The following is a 20969-nucleotide window of genomic DNA, read 5'->3' as shown; positions in this document are numbered from 1 at the left end:
CTGGCGTAAGCGAAATGAAAGAAACTACGGCGTAAGCAAACGCAAATGTCGCAGCGAGTGAAATGACCTGAGTACTGCCTACCTCATCAACGGAAACAGTGGTGAGGAATAGCAAATACAAAAGTATCAACCGTCTGCTAATGTTTGTCAAGATAGTGCACTCGCCACCACGACCAGCTGGTAAAAACACGCACTTCTTTCTTAGCCGTGCAGCCTCCGGCATGCCGTATTGAGTCTTTTTTGCGAACAAGATAGCTGGCGTATTCCCTCTAAACCTAAACCGTGTTAGTCGTTTGTCTCTCACGTATTCGCTGGTTTAAAAAAAAAATGCCCGCAGCTTCCCTCGGGGGAACACTGAGGAGGATGCGGACCATATAATTGGTTAACGGGGTGTTAAAGTGCGACTTACTTGGGTCGATGGCTAAATTGGTTAACGTGGTTGTGAAATGGGGTGTTAAATTGCGACTTACTTGGGTCGATGGCTAAATTAGTTAACGTGGTTGTAGGAGGGGGTGTTAAATGAGTGAACACGTACACACGTATGCGAAAGGGCGGCGCTGGTCGAAGGGACGTCGATCATTGTGTTTGTGGATTCGTTGGAATTCATTTCACCGCGACCTTGGACGTCGACGCGCCGTACAAACCAACCGACGAGCGGCAACTGAGCGAGCGAGCGCCGACCTTGAGTATATATACAGCACGACGGCGCATGCACTGTCAGCTGTTGAATGTTCTCGAAGCGCGACGCCACATGCGCGTCCACTGGAGAATCAGGAGAATTGTAGATGTCGAACGCGGTGTGTAGAGGAGGAAGGGTGCACAGATGGTGGAGGAGTGAAGCGCGCGCGGTGTGTAGAGGAGGAAGGGATGCACAGATGGTGGAAGAGTGGGCGACGGCGCGACGGCGCATGCGCGCGCGTCAGCTGTCGAATGTTCGAGAAGCGGTGCGGACGGCGCACTACAAGGCGCGAGTATAAGATGCTTCCGCATCTAAAACATACGAGGCTCAGAGTGATAATAATAATTATATCTGAAATTTCACTTCTTTAAATCACAAGATGATTATGAGAAATGCCGTAGAGGTGTAGGGCTCCGAAAATTTAGACCACCTCGTGTTCCTTGATGTGAACTGACATCGCACAGTACACGGACTATGTCGGCCACATCGAAATGCCTCGACCGGAGTTCGATGCCGCGACTTTCGGGTCAACACTGTAGCCACTGTGGCGGAGTTTTCTATGTCTATGACAACCTAGTAGTGTCTCAGTCATGCCGATGCCGATGTTTATGCTGACGTGAAGAATGCACCTGTTTTGTACCCTAGCAAGTTACAGCGAAAAAGTATTTCGCTCGATGAGATTTAATATCTTCTTCGCAGAGCCTGCATATATTCAACACATAAAAATACACAAGTAGGTTATTTCGCTGTGAGTACTCAACAAATGGTAGTGTGTTAAAAAAAATATTGAACGACTTTGATAGCTTTAATATGGAGCTTCAATTATAGCCACGGTTGTAATACTTTGACAATTGAAAATGTTCGCCTTCTGTCCAGCAAATGGAGCTCCTTCCCAGTTCGCTCCTTATGCGAGATACGCTTGGGACTGTGGAGCAGTTATCGTTATAGATCATTCTTGTTTTAACCCACGCAGTAAAATAAATATAGTTCACTGACATCCTGTTTACTCGCGCTGCAGTAAAATTGCGCAGCTACATTACTGCGTGTATGAAACAACTGCATAGGCGTAGAAGTGTGTCGTAGTTGGCGCGTATTGAAATTCTAAAATCGAGGGATATGTAAGACTTTTCAATGAGTACATATGAAAAATAAAAGTACTGGATTGCCTGCACTCGTCTTGTATGAGTCCTGGTAACAACGCGTTTTTTTGTTTTTTTTTTAACTGTCTTAGTCCTTTGTTAGGAAACTGCGTAGATCCACCAGCATCTTTTAGCTAAAATCTGCAACTTGTAAAGTGAGGCATTTTTCAATTCGAGGTGATTCTCGGAGGCGGAAGAAAGATGTTCCGAGCCACAAAGGATGAGGAAGGCAAGGATGGCATACGCAAGGACGGCAAGGACCTGATCAAGGAGTGGCAGGACGATAGGTCAAAGAAAGGCAATGCCAGCTACGTGTGGAACCGCCAGCAGCTGCTCTCGGTCATGCCTGAAAAGACAGACTTTCTGCTTGGTAAGTGCTGCGAAAATACAAAACGTTGACTCCAACGTGTTTCGTAACATCAGCATAAGAGTTCCAGCTACGTAAAGCAGCACGTAAAGGCATTTAAACGTAGCATATATATATATATATATATATATATATATATATATATATATATATATATATATATATATATATATATATATATATATATATATATATATATATATATATATATAAGAGAAACAAGTGTTTACTTAAGGGCTCGTTTTTCGTGTTTAACACAATAATAATGAAATCTAACAGACAGTAATGCCAAAAAAGTATAGGGGAAGTTATTAGGCCAATTGTAATGTAAATGAGAAGAAAGAAAAGTGGATGAAAAGATCCTGCCCACGGCAAGTTATCTTTGCACCCACTTTTCTTTTTTCACATTTACATTACCATTCGGTCAAATACCTTTCGTATACTTTTCTTGGCACTCTTGTCGGTTAGCTGTGTCAAAACACAGAAAAATGAGCTTTTAGGTATATATATCTTACCTTATAAATGATTTATTATATATATATATATATATATATATATATATATATATATATATATATATATATATATATATATATATATATATATATAATGTTATATATATAAAAATGTAAATGAGAAGAAAGAAAAATGGATGAAAAGATAACTTGCCGTGGGCAGGATCTTTCTTCTCATTTACATTACAATTGGCCTAATAACTTCCCCTATACTTTCCTTGGCATTATATATATCTATATATATATATATATATAATAAATCATTTATAAGGAAAGATATATATGTACCTAGAAGCTCATCTTTCTGTCTTTTGACACAATAATAGCGAGAGCTAACAGACAAGAGTACAAGAGTGCCAAGAAAAGTATACGAAAGGTATTTGACCGAATGGTAATGTAAATGTGAAGAAAGAAAAGTGGGTGCAAAGATAACTTGCCGTGGGCAGGAATCTAACCTGCAACCTTCGAATAACACGTTCGATCCTCTACCAACTGAGCTACCGTGGCGGCTACGCTCCCAGCCACATTATTGGGTATATATTGATTGATTTGTGGGGTGTAACGTCCCAAAACCACGATATGATTATGAGAGACGCCGTAGTTTAGGGCTCCGAAAATTTCGACCACCTGGGGTTCTTTACCGTGCACCCAAATCTGAGCACACGGGCCTACAACATTTCCGCCTCCATCGGAAATGCAGTAGCCATGGCGGCGACTGTTGCACACTCTGTATGAGCCTGTTTGGCGTCACGTAGCACGTGACGTCTAACATGCTAGTAAAGAGTGTGCGTTAAACTCCCACGTTTATTTCAAAAGTATATACTCAATAAAGTGCTTCGGGGGGTGGGGGGTGGCCACGTGGTGTCTCCATTGGTTGAGCATCAAACGCGTTATTTGAAGGTTGTAGGTTCGGTTCCTGCCCACGGCAAGTTATTGTTTTATCCCACTTTTCTTTCTTTCCATGTACATTGCTATTCGGTCTCATAAATATATATATATATATATATATATATATATATATATATATCCCTTCAACGACCCCTGAGCGGTGCCATCGTGGCATGCGTGTCCTTTCGGTAATTGTTCATCGGACGAGCAAAACCTGTCAACAAAAACAACGAAAGTGTGGTTTGCGAAATGTCTGATTCGGCAATTTTCATTTTTAAATCTGTGAATTATTAGCGCGTTTCTGCTTACTAGTGGTACCCATGAATTTCAATGAAACAAGGTTGCCTGCGAGTGCCTGCGCTGACACACCTGAGCCTCCTAGGCCATTCGGGACATCGTCATCGGCAGAGACATCGTTCTTATCAAGCAACAAAAGCGGCAATAGCGGACGTCAGTGGTTTAGTGGGCTTGGAGGCAGCACCACTGTGGCAATGGCTTACGAGCTTCGCTTTCACGTTATACAGGTTGTGAAACCTATTCATTAAACGCTAAGAAGACAAGTAGCCGTTGTTTACTGCTGCTTCCACGCCCACAGGTGTTGTAGGTCTTGTCGCGAGAGTGTACTAACGCCCTTTGCTCGCTACTCTTGTGTTGCGGTGACGTTGAAGAAAACCCAGGGCCTCCAAAAAGACCCCTGGGCCACTAGATGATGTCGAGAACAACACAGCTTCTTCTGATGCGCGTCATAAAGAAGTCATGGCAATGCTTTCTAAGATAAGTGCCCGCTGTGGTTCATCTGCCGTTGAGCAGTCCAATTTGGCAAAGGTGATCGACGAGGTGAAAGCCAACCAGCAACTTGTGGCGAGCAAATTATGCGAGTTTAAAAGGCGGCTATTGACGGTTGAACTGTGGACAAACTCGGTTGCTGACATTGAGAAGGAATTGCAGGTCACGAATGAAGCTATCGGCAGCATCACTCAAACAAATGACGCGTTGGTGTCCCGCCTAAATGACCTCGAGGACAGGGCCCGAAGGTGCAACTTAGTGTTTTTTGGTATGTCTGATAAAAATGAGACCTGGCAAGCTACTGAAGAGGCACTTACCAACTTCCTCTCTAGTAGCCTAGGCGCCAAGTTTGACCCGAATGCAGTAGAAAAGGCCCATCATTTAGGTGGTCCATACACACCCGAGAAAACTCGATCAGTGATGGTAAAATTTGCAAGCCTAGAAGCAAAAGAACTTGTGCTGGCATGTCGATCTAAATTCAGAAGTCACAACGTGTCTGTTTCGGGGGACTGCTGCCAGGCTACAAGAACAGCGCGCAAGATGCTGCACAGTTATGCAAAATCATTGCCTGGTTGACCCGCATTTCAGCTTCGTTACGACAAGCTTGTTGTTAACCACAGAAACTATTCTTATGGTGCTTCCGCGGGCATTATTCGCGAGACTTCTGCGCATTCTCGCAGTAATGGTAGCGGATTCCGCATCGAAAATAGGGTGCACTCAACTTTCGATCACAGCCATGACCTTCACGCACGTTCATTACCTGATACCGTACTTTTGTCACGTGCGCGGACATCTAATTCCTCCTCATAACAATCAGCAAGGGGAAGTGGCAGTATCGTATCACCTCCTACTTCGGTGCTCTACACGAGCATCCGTAGTATAATGGGAAATCGTGACGCTTCTGACGCTATTATCGATTCTTGTGAAGCCGACGTGATTGCCATGACCGAGACTTGGTTGAATGATTGTTTGCGATACCGAAATTTTTCCTATTTCCAAATCATTGAACATTTACCGCCACGATAGAGATGGAAGACAAGGTGGTGGTACTTTGCTTGCCATTTCGAAGCGTTTCAAGTCCTTTCATATAAACATGGCTTCTACATTGGAAGTGATATGGTGCGGGATGGTTGTGAATAATAAAACGCTTGTTCTTGGCGTCTGTTACCGCACTCCAGATACAGACATCAGCTTTGTTCAGGAGTTTAACGATAACATTAATGAAATTACAATGCGGTACCCATCTTATTCGATGAGTATTCTCGGTGACTTCAACTATACTACCATAATGTGGGCGCCATCGTTACCAGACGTTGTACCATTTTTTTTTCAAATGGTCAATGCTTCTTAATACTTGCAACCTGTTTAATTTTACGCAGATGGTCAATAACCCAACACGCGTCACCAGTTCTTCATCGCACATTCTTGACTTGATTCTTACAACAATGCCCGAGAATATTCATGCACTAAACTCACTTCCTGGTCTCAGCGATCACTGTCTGCTACATTTTTACATACGCAACAGCATGCCAACTGCTACTAAAAAACGTAAGGTTATCTATAACTACAATGCTGCAAACTTTGAGGCAATGAACCACGAACTCTCTCTATTTTACAACGCTTATCTACATAACTTTGATAATAGAACCGTGCCGGAAAACTAGGATCTGTTTGTTAACAAACTGTACAAACTTACTCGCACCTTTGTTCCCTTAAAGTCTATACCTGTAAGCTTTTGCTCACCCTGGTACAATACATATTTAAAGCGACTTTCTAAAAAAAGGAAACGCTTGTTTCGTGCTGCGAAACTCCAGAGTACGGAGAAACGCTGGCGTACCTACGAGAGTGCTGCGCGAGTTTACTCGTCAGCAGTTTCGGATGCTAAGACTAACTTTCAATTGAACACTCTGCCATCAATGCTTGTCAGCAACCCTAGAAAGTTTTGGAAAACTATTACAAATACCAACGACAGTGAAATTGTACTTGTTGACTCGGACGGCCTTCCCGTATCTTCCGAGATGTGTGCAGCACGTCTGAACGAAAACTTTGTCCGGAACTTTTCAGTATCGTCCACTTCTGCTACCGTCTCTTTACCAGTGCGCAATAATCCATCAACGTCTGTTATAGTGACTGAGGCCCAAAGAATTGTAAAACTAATTGAATCACTCAGAATATCCTCTGCTTGTGGTGTTGACAACATAAACGCACGAATCCTTAAAGAAACTAAGCATGCCTCATCTATGTTCCTGTGTAAAATATTCCAACAGTCTTTGAATGAAGGTGTGGTGCCACGCGTTTGGAATGAGGCAAAAGTGGTTCCGCTACACAAGCCAGAAAACAAGCATTCTGTTCCTAATTTTTGACCTATTTCACTTACAGCTATAGCATGCAAACTTTTGGAGCACAAAATCTGCTCTTACTTGGTAACCTTTACTTATAAGCACTTGGATGCAGTTTGCATATTTGTTTTTCATGTTGTGTGACAACAGCCACAATACTCAATTGTTACCGTACCGTATATATTCGACGTTCGTAGCGATAAGCATGAATATTGAATAAGAATGGGATAACTGCTTGAAATTAGTTTTCATCGTGAACGATTCAAAGAGCTCGTGTTTGCGTATTTATTTACGCAAATAACACACAAAAATTAGAAGTTCCAAGTGCTTTCCAGTGCGCTGAAAGTCTGTGGGAAGCACTGTAGACGCTGCTATTCTTATTATTACTCTCGCACGTCACAGCAGACAAAAGCAGTGGCCTTTACTCAACATATGTGTGGTAATTAAGTAGTGATAATCACTCAGTCTGCCCGCACATTGATATATATACAGATTGAGTATAACCGCGTTTCACTCTCTCATGCCTGAAGAGTATATCGGCATTTCACTCTCTCAGAGAGAGGTAGAGTACAAAGAAGCTTGTTTTTCTCCTTTCGTACAGAGTGAAAATGCATTTCACTCTATCTGATGCTTTGCACCAGTACATTACTATGAAGAGGGAGGCAGCCTTTTTACTCCCCCCCCCCCCAGCACTTTTTATAGCGCCCAACTTTCTCATAGAAATTTCCGCCCAGCTTTATGCTTCAGTAGTTATATGAAATGACCTAATTAGGCAATCAATCATAAGATAAAACTTACTCCAAAATATAGTAAGCATTATGCATTTGGTCACGCTGTCATTGAGTGCGTTGTATTTTTTAACGCTGGCTAAAGACAGCTCAGGCACCCTGTCTAAAATGACATTGTGCTTGTTTTGCGTCAGCAATTTTTGACATTTGCAACCTCTTCGATGGCTATGAGTGTTAAGGTAAAAACATTAGCGTCCTTGTGAAACGCATTAGGTGACCGTCGGTAGCTTCGGCGTCAATATAAACGGTACAAAAAGTTGTTATGATGCCATACAGAACTTCCGCCACTGACTTCACTGCTAAATGGAGTAAGAAGCGATGGATAATGATCGAGAGTAACGGATAATAGCCAATAATTACGTCGAAGTAGTTCAGGCGTGCGTTGAAATAGAAAAAAACTGCAGGGAGTTTCATTGTCAATTCTTCTTAGCATGCGATAAAAGATCCTGATACTTATATGCGAGCTGTCCCACTTAATTAGAACCAAGATTTTGAAAATGGCGGCTGCGTCGGAAGTTAGTGAATGAAACGCATGTTATGCGCACACAATTTTAGTAACTCGGATTGCTTTTTATTCTTGCCTGCAACAGTTTTCCATCTAGCCATGAAATGGCTTCAGTAAAGCCTATTTTCTTACGACTTGACTACCGCAAAAACGGTGTAGCTTCCTTCAAGTACGAGTCAAGTTAAAAGGATTTGTCGCTCGGAGTAATCACTTTTTTTCTCTACCCTACGAAAGTACTGCGAGATGAGTGGAAAGGGAGGCGAGCGGGAAAAAAAGTACGTCATGCTCTCCTCGTGACCTTGAACACATTTTAAATTTTATCTTTCGAATGCGCGGCTTTTCAGTAAGATCGTGCGCGCATGAACCTTCCGCGGCGGGCTCAGTAACGAACGATCGCGCCATGCTCAAATGAGCCAATGACGAAATACTTGGGCTTGTGACGCAATAATTTTGATTATATAGCGCCATCTGTCTAAAGAACAGCTATTTTTAGCTAATTATGAGAATTTATTGCAAATTCCAGACCGCGCGTTGCGCTGTAATATTTAGCTCTCGTGTTCTCGGGAGCCTCGACCACCGATCGGTGGTGTATTCTGACCATGCTGAAAAAGTGTTGCTTGGACTCTTCAACGTGCTCATTGTGTTTAATGTGTTTAGCTTTTTATTTCTGATAGAGAGCCAAGGTAGGAACGCAGAGTTGTCCTGCACCCTCAGAAACAGCCGATTTAATGATCTTCTGATAATAAGGGAGGAAAGTGGCCAATGTTTTTTGTCTCTTATTTTCAAGGTCACTTGACAATTTAGGCGTCGCCAGTTGAAGACGATCGCTTTTCTAACGACGTCGTATGTGACGATCGATCTTGGGTCACGTGACCTCGAGCTGTTGAGGGGCAAATAGGCTCTCCCGCCACAGATATGTTGGAAGAAGAAAAGCTCACACCACTTCACGCGCCGCCCCGCCTCATTTATGCAGTCCCACCAAGAGGCCGTCGACCCCGTCGGGCAGCCTCGTGACCAGCAGTGCGGTGCATTCCTCGCGAGCTTAGGATGAAACTCTAGGCAACACTTGAGGAACGAAGAAGAAAATATTTTCTTCCTCACGTGTTCAGAAACTAGAGTGAAGCAAAAAGCGGAAGGAAGCGGCTTAATCACTTCCTTTCCGAAGTTCCAGAACCCGAACTTGGTGGCGGTGGTAGAACAATGGTTGGCGCAGCTGAAAAAGCCACCATCGCGAAAGTAGAACACTCTTTTTTCTGACAGTGCCATTTGCTCGTTGTCTTATCACGATCTGGCAGCTCACTAACACTCCCTCCCATACTACCTGAAGGCACTACTCGGCATTCATGTAGTGTATTATTTTCTTTTTTTTGTTTTGAAACTGTGTAAAGTAAATAATGTTAAGCAATACCGTGGCCTTGAGGGTAACGAAGAAAAAAAATACCGTGGCTTCGTGGATGAGCACTTGCTTGCTACGCAGACTGGCAGGCTATGATTGTCACTGTAACTGGACATTTTTATTATTTATTTATTTTTCAGAATTCTCCATTTTTGACGACGGACAAGATGATGCTCTTTTTTTCGCACGAGCAATGATTAACATGGCGTAATTTCTGCAAAAGAGCTCTTTCACACTATCACTGTAAAACAGTGCAGTCACTTTAAAACAGTGGGCCAGTGCAGTCGAGGTGACAAAGCGCCATAAAACCCTGCAGCCATCTGGTTCACCAATCGCGCGCTGAGAGCTCCTAAATAGCAGTGTGCAGGCGTGCTATGGTACCCCTTTTCCTCTTTCTTTCGCGGGTGTTGTTTGTAACGTGGGAAGAAGCTCTGCAGGAGACGTACGGTAAGAAAAATATTTTTATCGGTGGTTAATTAAGATCGACTACAACCTTCAGTTCCAAGCTTGAGTTGTTTTGGCCTTCATGTAATTATTATAAGGTTGGGTAACTGAACGTAAACAATTCTTTAAGGAGAAAACAAACAACGCCAATATCCATAGCATATTGTGCATAATACATATTTGGGTCAATCCTATTTCGACTCGCCTTTGATTATCAATCTCTTGTCTAAAGTTGCGGGGGACACCCTTTACACATGCGAGAATTACGTGTGGGCGAGTTCGAATGGTCGAACATTTATCTATAATAATCATTTGTGTTCTAGTAATTGCATAAACATTATGCGGCAGCGATTCTCATTCACCTGAAATTGCATATCGTGCGATATTCTTCATATAATTGTTAATATGACGTCTTCACTAAGCCACGAAGTTTATTCTAATAAATTGCTGCAGCCCCGCCGCGGTGGTCTAGTGGCTAAGGTACTCGGCTGCTGATCCGCAGGTCGCGAGTTCGAATCCCGGCTGCGGCGGCTGCATTTCCGATGGAGGCGGAAATGGTGTAGGCCCGTGTGCTCAGATTTGGGTGCACGTTAAAGAACCCCAGGTGGTCGAAATTTCCGGAGCCCTCCACTACGGCGTCTCTCATAATCATATGGTGGTTTTGGGACGTTAAACCCCACATATCGAATAAATTGCTGCAACGGGGGAGTTTTGACTCCCTCCCACGCCTAGCCGTGCGTGGCTTTGCCGTGTCCGGGGAAAAGGGGATCCTGGGGGTTGAGTTGACGCTGGGTGATTGGACCTTTAAGGCCCCCCGGCAGAGGCAACACACCCCTTTGGCCCCGGCTTCACGTAGACGGCACCCCTGGGCTGACCCACCCAGGGGAAATCGGCAGTCGCCTTTTCCTATCTCTCTCTCCCTATATCTTCGTCTTTTGTTCTCACTTTACATCTTTCCTGTCTTCTCCTCACTCCATTTTACTTCCAATTTTTCCTGGCGGCAAGGGTTAACCTTGTGTGGCTATCCAAACTAGGGTAAACCATATTGGGTTATAGTAACTGCGTACTGCTGGCGTTGCGCAGGCATGCCCACATGCTCTGCCACGTCCCCTTGTTGGACTCCGTGGTGGGTGGTAGGCGCCGTTACCGAAAAATACACATTTTCCCATGGGATCCTCGACCCCCTCTCTAACTGATCGTGCCTCGAAAAGGGTACGCACCGATGCAACTTCACTACTTTGGTCAAAAAACAGAAAAAATTTCCCAAAATACCATGTCCTCCACTGCGAACAATCATCTACAAAAGCTAGAGCAATCTCACGAATCCTTGTGGCCAAGTGCTTGAGAGAAACCATTGGAACCGGTTATAAGGCCACGAAGATGGCAAGTGGAGATCTGCTTCTGGAATTGAAAGACAAGGAACAGTACAATAAACTCTCGCACCTCGTAGCCTTTGGTAACATCCCCGTCTCTGTTAGTGCACACCGTACAATGAATACAGTGAAGGGTGTGGTATCGGATGAAGATTTGATGACACTGAGTGAAAAAGAGCTTCTTGATGGATGGAAGGACCAAGGTGTAATACATGTCCAGCGCATCATAATCAGACGCAACAACAACGAAATAGCAACAAAGCACTTAATACTCACCTTCAACTCAACCACTTTACCTGAGACTCTCGAAACTGGCTATATAAAACTCCATGTCCGACCCTTCATTCCGAACCCGAGGCGTTGCTTCAAATGCCAGCGATTTGGTCATGCATCACAGAGCTGCCGAGGGCAGCTGATCTGTGCTAAGTGTGGCACAAACGGCCACAGTGCTGATGAATGTAGTCATGATGAGGTCCTCTGTGCTAACTGTGAGGGTAGTCACCCCGCATACTCCAGAGCATGCCCAGCCTGGAAAAAAGAAAAAGAAATAATAACTCTAAATGTAAAGGAAAATATCACATTCAAGGAAGCAAGACAACGGGTCTCACTAACATTCGCACTAAAAACATATTTTGCCGAAGTGGTGCAACGAGGGGCGGCACCACAAAGGCCCTTGGCATTTGCCCGGACCTCGCCTAGCGTGCCGAGGCCAATGCCACAAGCCCCTACGGCGGGAGCAGCTAGCGCTGCCCTGCCCACATTCAGCCAGTCCACACCAGCGACCTCGACAAGCTCTAACGGCAGCCAGGGCAATCACGAGGCCAAGGGGGCTTTATCGACCCCCAGCTCGGTGGGGACAAAGACTTCGTCGATCAAGGCGAAGTCTAAGCGACGCACAGATCGCTCTGTCGAGCGGGCGTCCAGTGCCTCGCAAGAGGCTATGGACACCAGTTCATGCGAAAAGGCGCAGGGAGCGCCGAAGGAGCGACGAGCTTCTCTCGACCGCCCCAAAAAAGACAAAACGCCTATTACAGGGCCTGACAAAGGCCCTGTAAAATGAGCTAATCTTAGTCTTTTCTGCACACAGCACTTTTTCCCTTTTTTTTCCACTATGGACAAAATCATACAGTGGAACGTAAGAGGAATACTGAGAAATTTAGATGACGTCCAAGAACTTCTGAGTAAGTTTAACGCGAAAGTGCTATGTGTGCAAGAAACGCACTTAACTCCTAAGCACAAGGACTTCCTACGGCAATATATTATTTTCCGAAAAGACCGGGAGGATGCTGTCGTACCATCTGGCGGTGTAGCCATTATAGCTGATCGTAGTATAGCATGCCAGCATTTGAAGCTCCAAACAGCCCTTGAGGCAGTGGCCATTCGAGCTGTACTTTTTAACAAACTCATTACCATATGTTCTGTGTACATACCACCGCATCAACAGCTATACAGACGTGATCTAGAATCATTATTAGATGAACTCCCAGAGCCGTTTCTGGTTCTAGGTGATTTTAATGCACACAATGTCCTGTGGGGCGATGCTCACTGTGATGCGTGAGGACGCCTCATTGAGCAGCTCCTTTTCTCTTCTAGTTTATGTCTTTTAAATATGAAGGAGCCTACGTATTTTAGCCTTGCAAAGAACACGTACTCCTCCATAGATCTTAGCATTTCATCACCGTCCCTTTTACCTGTTTTTAAGTGGAACGTTTTTAAAAACCCTTATGGGAGTGATCACTTTCCAATCATCCTGAGTGCGCCGAACAAAGATCAACTACCCCCGCAGGTTCCTCCATGGAAGATTGACTCAGCTGATTGGGAAGGGTATAGAACTCTTACACACATGACATGGACTGAGCTGTCTGCCCTGACCATAGATGACGCTGTCACGTATTTTACAGCTTTTATACTTGATGCCGCATCTAAATGTATTGCCAAAACGAGTGGCATGTGTTCTAAACGTCGAGTCCCATGGTGGAACGACGCATGCAGGAAAGCACGGACCACTCAGAACAAAGCATGGGCGTTGCTTCGCGATTTCCCTACAGCAGAAAACCTGGAAAATTTCAAGCGGGTCAAATCGCAGGCAAGGAGAACGCGCCGACAAGCTAGACGAGAGAGCTGGACAAAGTTTATATCAAGTATCAACTCGTACACAGACGAGGGAAAAGTGTGGAATAAGATAAAGAAAATTAAGGGCCAACAAACGTATTCTCTTCCACTAGTTAATAGCCTCGGGGAAAGCTTGGAGGATCAAGCCAACTTTCTTGGCACACATTTCGAACACATATCGAGCTCCTCACACTACTCCGAATCCTTCCAGAATTACAAGGCACGAATAGAAAAACAAAAGTTAGAAAGAAAATCCCCAAGAAATGAGGCATATAATGCACCATTCTGCTTAGCAGAACTGCGAACAGCACTCAGCTGCTGTAATACATCTACCCCAGGTTCTGACAACGTAATGTACGCGATGCTGAAGGAACTACCCTCCGAAACTAAAGAAACCCTCCTCTGTCTTTATAATCGCATATGGTTTTCGGGTGTGATCCCCTCCGCCTGGAAGGAGGCTGTTATAATTCCAATTTTGAAGCAGGGAAAAGATCCCTCTATTGTATCAAGTTACAGACCTATAGCGTTAACAAGCTGCCTCTGCAAGCTATTTGAAAAAATGATTAATTGCCGCTTACTCCACTACTTAGAAACAAATAAATTGCTCGACCCATACCAATGTGGAATTCGAGAGGGTAGATCCACCACCGACCATCTGGTGCGTATCGAGGCACAGATACGAGACGCTTTCGCCCACAAACAATACTTCCTCTCTGTGTTTCTCGATATCGAGAAGGCCTACGACACAACATGGCGTTTCAGCATATTAAGAGACTTGTCTCACCTGGGTGTGCGCGGTAGAATGCTTTCCATAATCGAGAGTTACTTGTCCAATCGAAAATTCCGTGTCCGTCTGGGCAGTATTCTCTCCCAAACATTTGTCCAGGAAACAGGCGTGCCACAAGGTGGTGTGCTTAGTTGCACACTTTTTATTATTAAAATGAATTCTTTGCACTTTTCCATTCCCCGCAATATGTTCTATTGTACATATGTCGACGACGTTCAGCTTGGCTTCAAGTCATGCAACTTGGCCATGTGTGAGCGGCAGATTCAGCTGGGTTTAAATAAGATCTCTAAATGGGCAGATGAAAACGGATTTCGACTTAACCCACAAAAAAGCACGTGTGTCTTGTTCTCTCGAAAGAGAGGCATGCACTCGGAACCTGACATTCAGCTGAACGGGCAACAACTGTCCGTCAAAGCCGAGCATAAATTCTTAGGCTTAATTTTGGACAACAAGTTGACCTTCGTACCCCACATAAAGTATTTAAAAACAAAATGTTTAAAAGCCATGAATGTTATAAAAGTGTTGTCACGTACTACGTGGGGTAGTAACAGGAAATGCCTCATGAACCTGTATAGAAGCCTTATTCGCACCCGCTTAGATTATGGGGCCATTGTTTATCAGTAAGCGACTCAAAGTGCTTTGAAGATGCTGGATCCCGTGCACCATTCGGGCATCCGCCTTTCTACGGGTGCTTTTCGCACCAGCCCCGTAGAAAGCCTTTACGTTGAGTCAAATGAGTGGTCGCTTCATCTGCAAAGAACCTACATGTCCTTTGTATATTTCCTTAAGGTGAAAGCGGACAAGAGGCACCCCTCATACTCTACTATTAATGACTTGTCGAGCTCCATTCTTTTTCAAAACAGGCCTTCAATGAGGCAGCCCTTCTCAGTTCGCCTGAAGGGTCTAGCTGAGGACACTGGAGTGTCACTCGAACACAGTTTAATGGCTCCTGTAGCATACCCGCCACCGTGGCAGTGGCAGACTATAGATTGCGATGTGTCTTTTTTAGAAGTTACTAAACATGCGCCTATTGCCCATATTCGAACATTCTTCCTGGAACTTCAGCACAAATACACACGTCCTGAGTTTTTTACAGATGCCTCTAAGTCTAACTCCTCTGTGTCCTACGCTGCTGTTGGCCCTTCCTTTTCGGATGCTGGCCCTCTACATCCAGGCACAAGTATCTTCCCAGCGGAAGCTTACGCGATACTTGTGGCAGCTAAACACATCAAACAATCACAAATACAAAAAAGCAGTAATTTATACAGACTCCCTCAGTGTGGTAACGGCTCTGCACAGTCTTAAAAAACAAAAAAACCCTGTCCTCGTTTCACTTTACTCCATTTTATGCACCCTCTACACACTCAACAGACATGTCGTTGTGTGCTGGGTGCCAGGGCACCGTGAGATTCAAGGCAACGTGATGGCGGATCAGCTTGCTGCATCCGCCCACGAAAGCACCGCCATTACACCGACATCAATCCCGGCCCTTGATCTTAAGCCGTCTCTCAAACGAAAACTCAGGGACTACTGGCAGAGCAAGTGGGATACACACACACAAAACAAACTACACGTTATCAAGCCACACCTTGGCCATTGGCCACCAGTATCAAAATCACGTCTAACAGAGGTAACACTAACAAGACTCAGGATAGGACACATATACACGACACACACACATCTTTTGTCCGGTGGTGATCCACCATTGTGTGATAAATGTGGTGAGGCATTAACAGTTCTTCACGTTTTAATTCAATGTAAACATTTAGACACTCTAAGACGACAACACTTCCCACTATCCTACCGACAACATATACCTTTACACCCTGCAATGTTCGTCGGTAGGGAACCGCTTTTTAGTCACAAATCATTATTAGCGTTTTTAAAGGAAAGTCATAATTTTCATATCATATACCCGGGCATACCGTAGCACGACCTCTCTAGAGAGGTTTTTGCTGCGGTGGCTACACAGGAAAGCACTTGCCTCACGGCCCTTGCACGCAAGGGTACTAACTTGTGAGGCACTTGTGCTAATGCCATACATGTCCACCATCGCTTTTCATTATCACCAACTTTTGTCACCTATTCACACCACACACACCTTTCACGGCATGGTCATGATTTTATTACTTGTATGTTTTTACCCGCTTTACTGCGAGGAATTTTATGGCCCTTATACAGCCGCTAATCACAACCATTGTCCACATTCCTGTCTCATGAACTGGCGCTCTTTGGCCATCAAATGGCCCTTGCGCCAAAAAACAGCATATATCATCATCATCGAAAAATTGCTGTGCTACTCCGTTCATACTGTCTTGGAGATATCGCGAAGCACTGCTTGCTTTCACTCATCAGTCTGCGCTAAGTAGCCGCCATTTCTTGTTCAAGGAGGCCAGCTTTATTTATCCAATTTTATTATCTCAATGCTGGCACTTGGAACACGTATTTACGATTAATTCTACAAACACAGGACATGCAATCACGGACGCACGAAGCGAGTCAGGACACCTCGAAAGACGTTTGTGGTGTTCGGACGTCCTTCTTTCATCCGTATTTGCACGCCCTGTCTTTTTTAGAATGAATACGTAGCAACTAGTTCAGCCCTCTGTTATTTCAGAATATTTTGACAAGTATGTGAGCCTTGACGTACTAATGCAAGAAGAGAGTACCACGCTTGCTTTCACATAGTTGACCATGTGCGCACATTGGTTTACGCGGAATTCGTTTAAGTGCCCGTTTTGCCTCAAATGTGTCAAGCAACTATGTACCATTGCGGCACTTTTGGCATGCAGGAATATTCGACAACGACCACGTGCCTTACGTGATCGAGCGCAGCAGCCCGGACAGCACGAAGCCCACCCTGCCGGAGATGACCAGGGTCGCCGTGGAGATCCTCAGCAAGGCTCCCAAGGGATTCGTGCTGCTCGTAGAAGGTATGCAACACATGCCTCAATCCAAGAACGTCTATGATGGTGAAAAATGTATGTTTTCTTCATGCTGTAGCGACAAACTGTCGCTAGAACTTAAAGCAAACGCATGTCAGCATAGAGACAAACTGTCGCGCTACTCACACGGTGTGCTTATGCATTATTACTACACACCTGGCAAAAGCAAGCTCATGTCATCGAATTGTAAAAATCATTCTTCTTATTTTGTCTCTGCTAACAAAATTAGGGTGCCTGTTGGCCGGCCTCTCTGTGACTCTGCAAATAATTCATTATAAAGCGAATAATGCTATGGTAACCTCTGTTTCTTCTAATGCACTGGTAGAGTTATGTATCGATTGTCTGGTTTGCTTTCGCATAGAAAGAGCAAATGCTGATCAACAGCAACACAAAGCTTGTTTTGAGTTCAATATCTTGGTATATTAATAGCAAACCCGAAACAGTTTATCATTTTTTGTGCTTCAAACACATTGAATAGGAGAGAATAGCGATTTCAAAAATAGCGATTCCGCATTGAGTGCCACTCCCCGTATTCCTCAAACAGGAGCACGCATCGACATGGCCCACCACAAGAGCCAGGGTGGTTCGGCCCTCGAGGAAGCTCTGGAGTTTGACCAGGCAGTTCAGGAGACGCGCGACAAGCTCAACGCGGACGAATCTCTGCTGATCGTGACAGCCGACCACTCGCACACGTTCACAATGGGCGGCTACCCGAAACGAGGCACCAACATTCTTGGTAAGTGGGCGCCTTGTAGGTGCGTCAGCGTGGCTGTTATGAAAGGGACACTTGCGAAAAGTGCCCGAGGGATTCGTTTGCTCTGCATTTGCCCACCAACACAGCTTAGTAGGAAAGGTGTTTCGGTGCTGAGCTCGAAGACGTGGGTTAGATTCTCATTATCCGTTTTGAGCCGAAGGTTACGAAATGGACCGACGTGTTTGTGTATATGATGTGATTGCTCGCATATCGTGTGCTTTTAGAGCACTTCGTCTATATGCATATATTGGCAAAGAATAGGCTATGGCCCGATTGAGCTTCAGCGGTAATTGCGCAGCAGAGACTTCCGTTTTATCAAAATCAGATGCACGCTATCGTGTAATATTGTGTATATTATACACAGCTTTCTTAGCGCATTTCTCTATGGTAGAAATATGCTTCAATATGGCTTTCAGAATCATAGGAAATCATATATAAGGTTTATTATGTTACTATACCAGCCAATGGGCAACTTTGCAAGAACAATCTACGTTGCTCTGACATGACGCCTGTATAGAGCAATACACCGAAGCAGTTTCTAGGCCTGTGGTAACTTCGTGGTAGAACTAGAACGTTGCTGCCACGAAGGATGCGTGAGTTTGGTTCTGGCTTGCATCTAGTTCTTTGTTATTTGTATTTAGGGAATTTCCCACGCACCCAAAATGCCACCAATCACAATGGAGCATTTCATACGACAAGTGTTTCTTAACGCTCTAACATCAAAATTTTCAATGTCTGTGCTTGCCGTTACCGGCTTGATATAAGCTAGAATGGACGGAATTTGTTTCTATAAGAAATGCTCGCGCATACTATACAAAAGCTTTCGTGCTGTTTTCACTGCAACGCTCACAGTCCCACCTCTTCTTCGCCGCCACACCACTATCTGTACAATGTTGCTGTTTTCGTTCCTACACAGCATATTTTTAAAGAACTGCTCACACAAACATTCCTTCTCTCTCGCCAGGTATAGCCGGATATTCAGACATGGACCAATTGCCCTTCACTGTTCTCACCTACGGAAATGGCCCTGGCTTTAAGGCTCCAAGTGAGAACTTTACAAACGAACAAGTTGGTATGCACCATTTTTTTTTCATTACATGTTTTCATGTGACATTGCCTCTATTTCTTTTTCAATAGTATAGTCATAGCGGCCACAAAAATTTTGTGGCTCCTTCGCATCTAGCTAAACGTTCACGTGAAGAACATAATCTCAAAGTGTTGAGCCTCTCGATAATCTATAGTCGGCATTTGTCAGCGCAGTTCATTTTACTTTTTTTAAGCCGACTTTTTCGCGAGAAGCACGCGTCATAAATAAGAATTGTGGTTTTCTTGAGGCTCATTTTTTACGTTGTGTATGTATCTTGAAAACTGTTAGTGAGAACTACGCACATTTAAAATCGAGGTGCCGATGACTTGATTTTGTTTAGATTAACCTCTGAATAAAGAAAAAAAAAACATTTTTGAGGCCCTTGAAGTACACTCTCTAGAGCTTTTGTTAAGAGGGACGTAATAGTTATTCGCCAGAATAGCAGCAACGTCATACAATATTCATAAATCTAAATATATCTATTCATAGCACTAAAAGGGATGGTATAACTGTCTGACGAACAAATATAATCGTGTTAGCAAATGCGGTATATAGGGTAATAAAGTTATTTGCATGGTGGCCTTCATGTCTAACAAGAAGTATAATATGGCACTTTATCATGTCACGGCTATATGAGTTTAACATGAAAAACATATAAGCTTTCAAATAAGTAGTGCACCATCTACTGGAGCAATATATCCGCAATATAATCATTTGGGCAATTACGAAGACCAACTTGATGCCCTGCCGTGGTGGTCTAGTGGCTAAGGTACTCGGCTGCTGACCCGCAGGTCGCGGGTTCGAATGCCGGCTGCGGCGGCTGCATTTCCGGTGGAGGCGGAAATGTTGTAGGCCCGTGTGCTCAGATTTGGGCGCACGTTAAAGAACCCCAGGTGGTCAAAATTTCCGGAGCCCTCCACTACGGCGTCTCTCATAATCATATGCTGGTTTTGGGACGTTAAACCCCACATATCAATCGAAGACCAACTTGATACGATATGTTTGTCGTTTGTGCCAATTTCCTCCTATATTGCACCATTGCTTTAGCAATAATTTATAGACATTCGATGGCCTTGGCAAGCTGAGTTATAATCGCGATTAGAAAGCCTGGATTAACCAGCGGAACTAAAAGAACGGTTGTCGAAGGAAATTGAGAAACCCCTGTTAACATTTTGCGGTGCAGCGAAACCAGACTACGTGCAACGGTCGGCCTTCCCACTTAAGGAGGAGACCCACGGCGGGTAGGACGTGGCCGTGTACGCCACGGGGCCCTGGGCGCACCTCTACACTGGCGTCCACGACCAGTCGTACATTCCGCACGTGATGGCGTATGCTGCATGCGTCGGCGACTTTGCGGGAGACAAATGTGCCACGCCCGACGACACGGCGGGTGGCGCCTCCATCCCAGCATCTCAGATGGCCGCCGTAATAGCCTCGGTGTTTACAGCTCTTCTGCTGCGGTGACCTGTCTAAGAAGTGCCGTCTACACCAAGGCGACGTTTGTTTTTTTTTTGCCATGTTCACTGGCATGTTATAAAGCCTTGGGTGGTCATGCCGTTAAGATGTGGGCCGTTAAATCACGGAAAGGGACAGTTGACGGCGAGTTACGCTGCACACATTGTAGATAGTTTTACATGACCTAGTAACCGGAATCATAATAGGTTACTGCAGAATTTTCGTAACATATTACTGAACTGGTAGAGGGGCGGTGAAAGGGAGAACCGCGTGACCATGACGCATGTGTGAAGTTGTGAAATCTCGTTCGCCAATCATTATTGCCAGTGTGGAAAGCAAGGCAAAACTCTGGTGCCCTCTAATGCGCCACATAGGCTTCGAAAACACGCATTGACGGATATGGACATGCGTAAATTTTCGCAAAAACTTTCTTGCCAAGGTATTTAGAGAAATTAATAATCTTTATTCGCGGGAGCTTCCTGCAGATTTTCTCGCGTGACGGCACTTTTCGTATTCTGGACCTCTTCCCCTCATACTGGTCAGCAACATGGCTGGCTCGACTAGCCTTCATGAGCGTTTCGTATGCGTAGCGCGTGCAAGTTGCCTGAAT

General features: G+C 44.6%; 1 protein-coding gene across 1 annotated transcript in view; it reads left to right on the top strand.

Annotated features, from left to right (window-relative positions):
* Positions 1-20682, top strand: part of LOC119178734 (alkaline phosphatase, tissue-nonspecific isozyme) — an 88264-nt gene extending 67582 nt beyond the window's left edge. The window contains exons 4-8 of the mRNA XM_037429969.2: positions 1996-2188; positions 16911-17051; positions 17608-17799; positions 18782-18889; positions 20088-20682. Of these exons, the coding sequence (XP_037285866.2) occupies positions 1996-2188; positions 16911-17051; positions 17608-17799; positions 18782-18889; positions 20088-20149 (696 nt within the window). The 3' untranslated portion in view covers positions 20150-20682. The remainder of the gene's footprint in view (positions 1-1995; positions 2189-16910; positions 17052-17607; positions 17800-18781; positions 18890-20087) is intronic.
* Positions 20683-20969: the final 287 nt, after the last annotated feature.

Source organism: Rhipicephalus microplus, chromosome 1 (genome assembly GCF_043290135.1).
Source record: "Rhipicephalus microplus isolate Deutch F79 chromosome 1, USDA_Rmic, whole genome shotgun sequence".
Taxonomy (NCBI): Eukaryota; Metazoa; Arthropoda; class Arachnida; order Ixodida; family Ixodidae; genus Rhipicephalus; species Rhipicephalus microplus.
The sequence above is the reverse complement of the archived record's forward strand: the minus strand, read 5'-3'. Positions and strand labels throughout refer to the sequence as shown.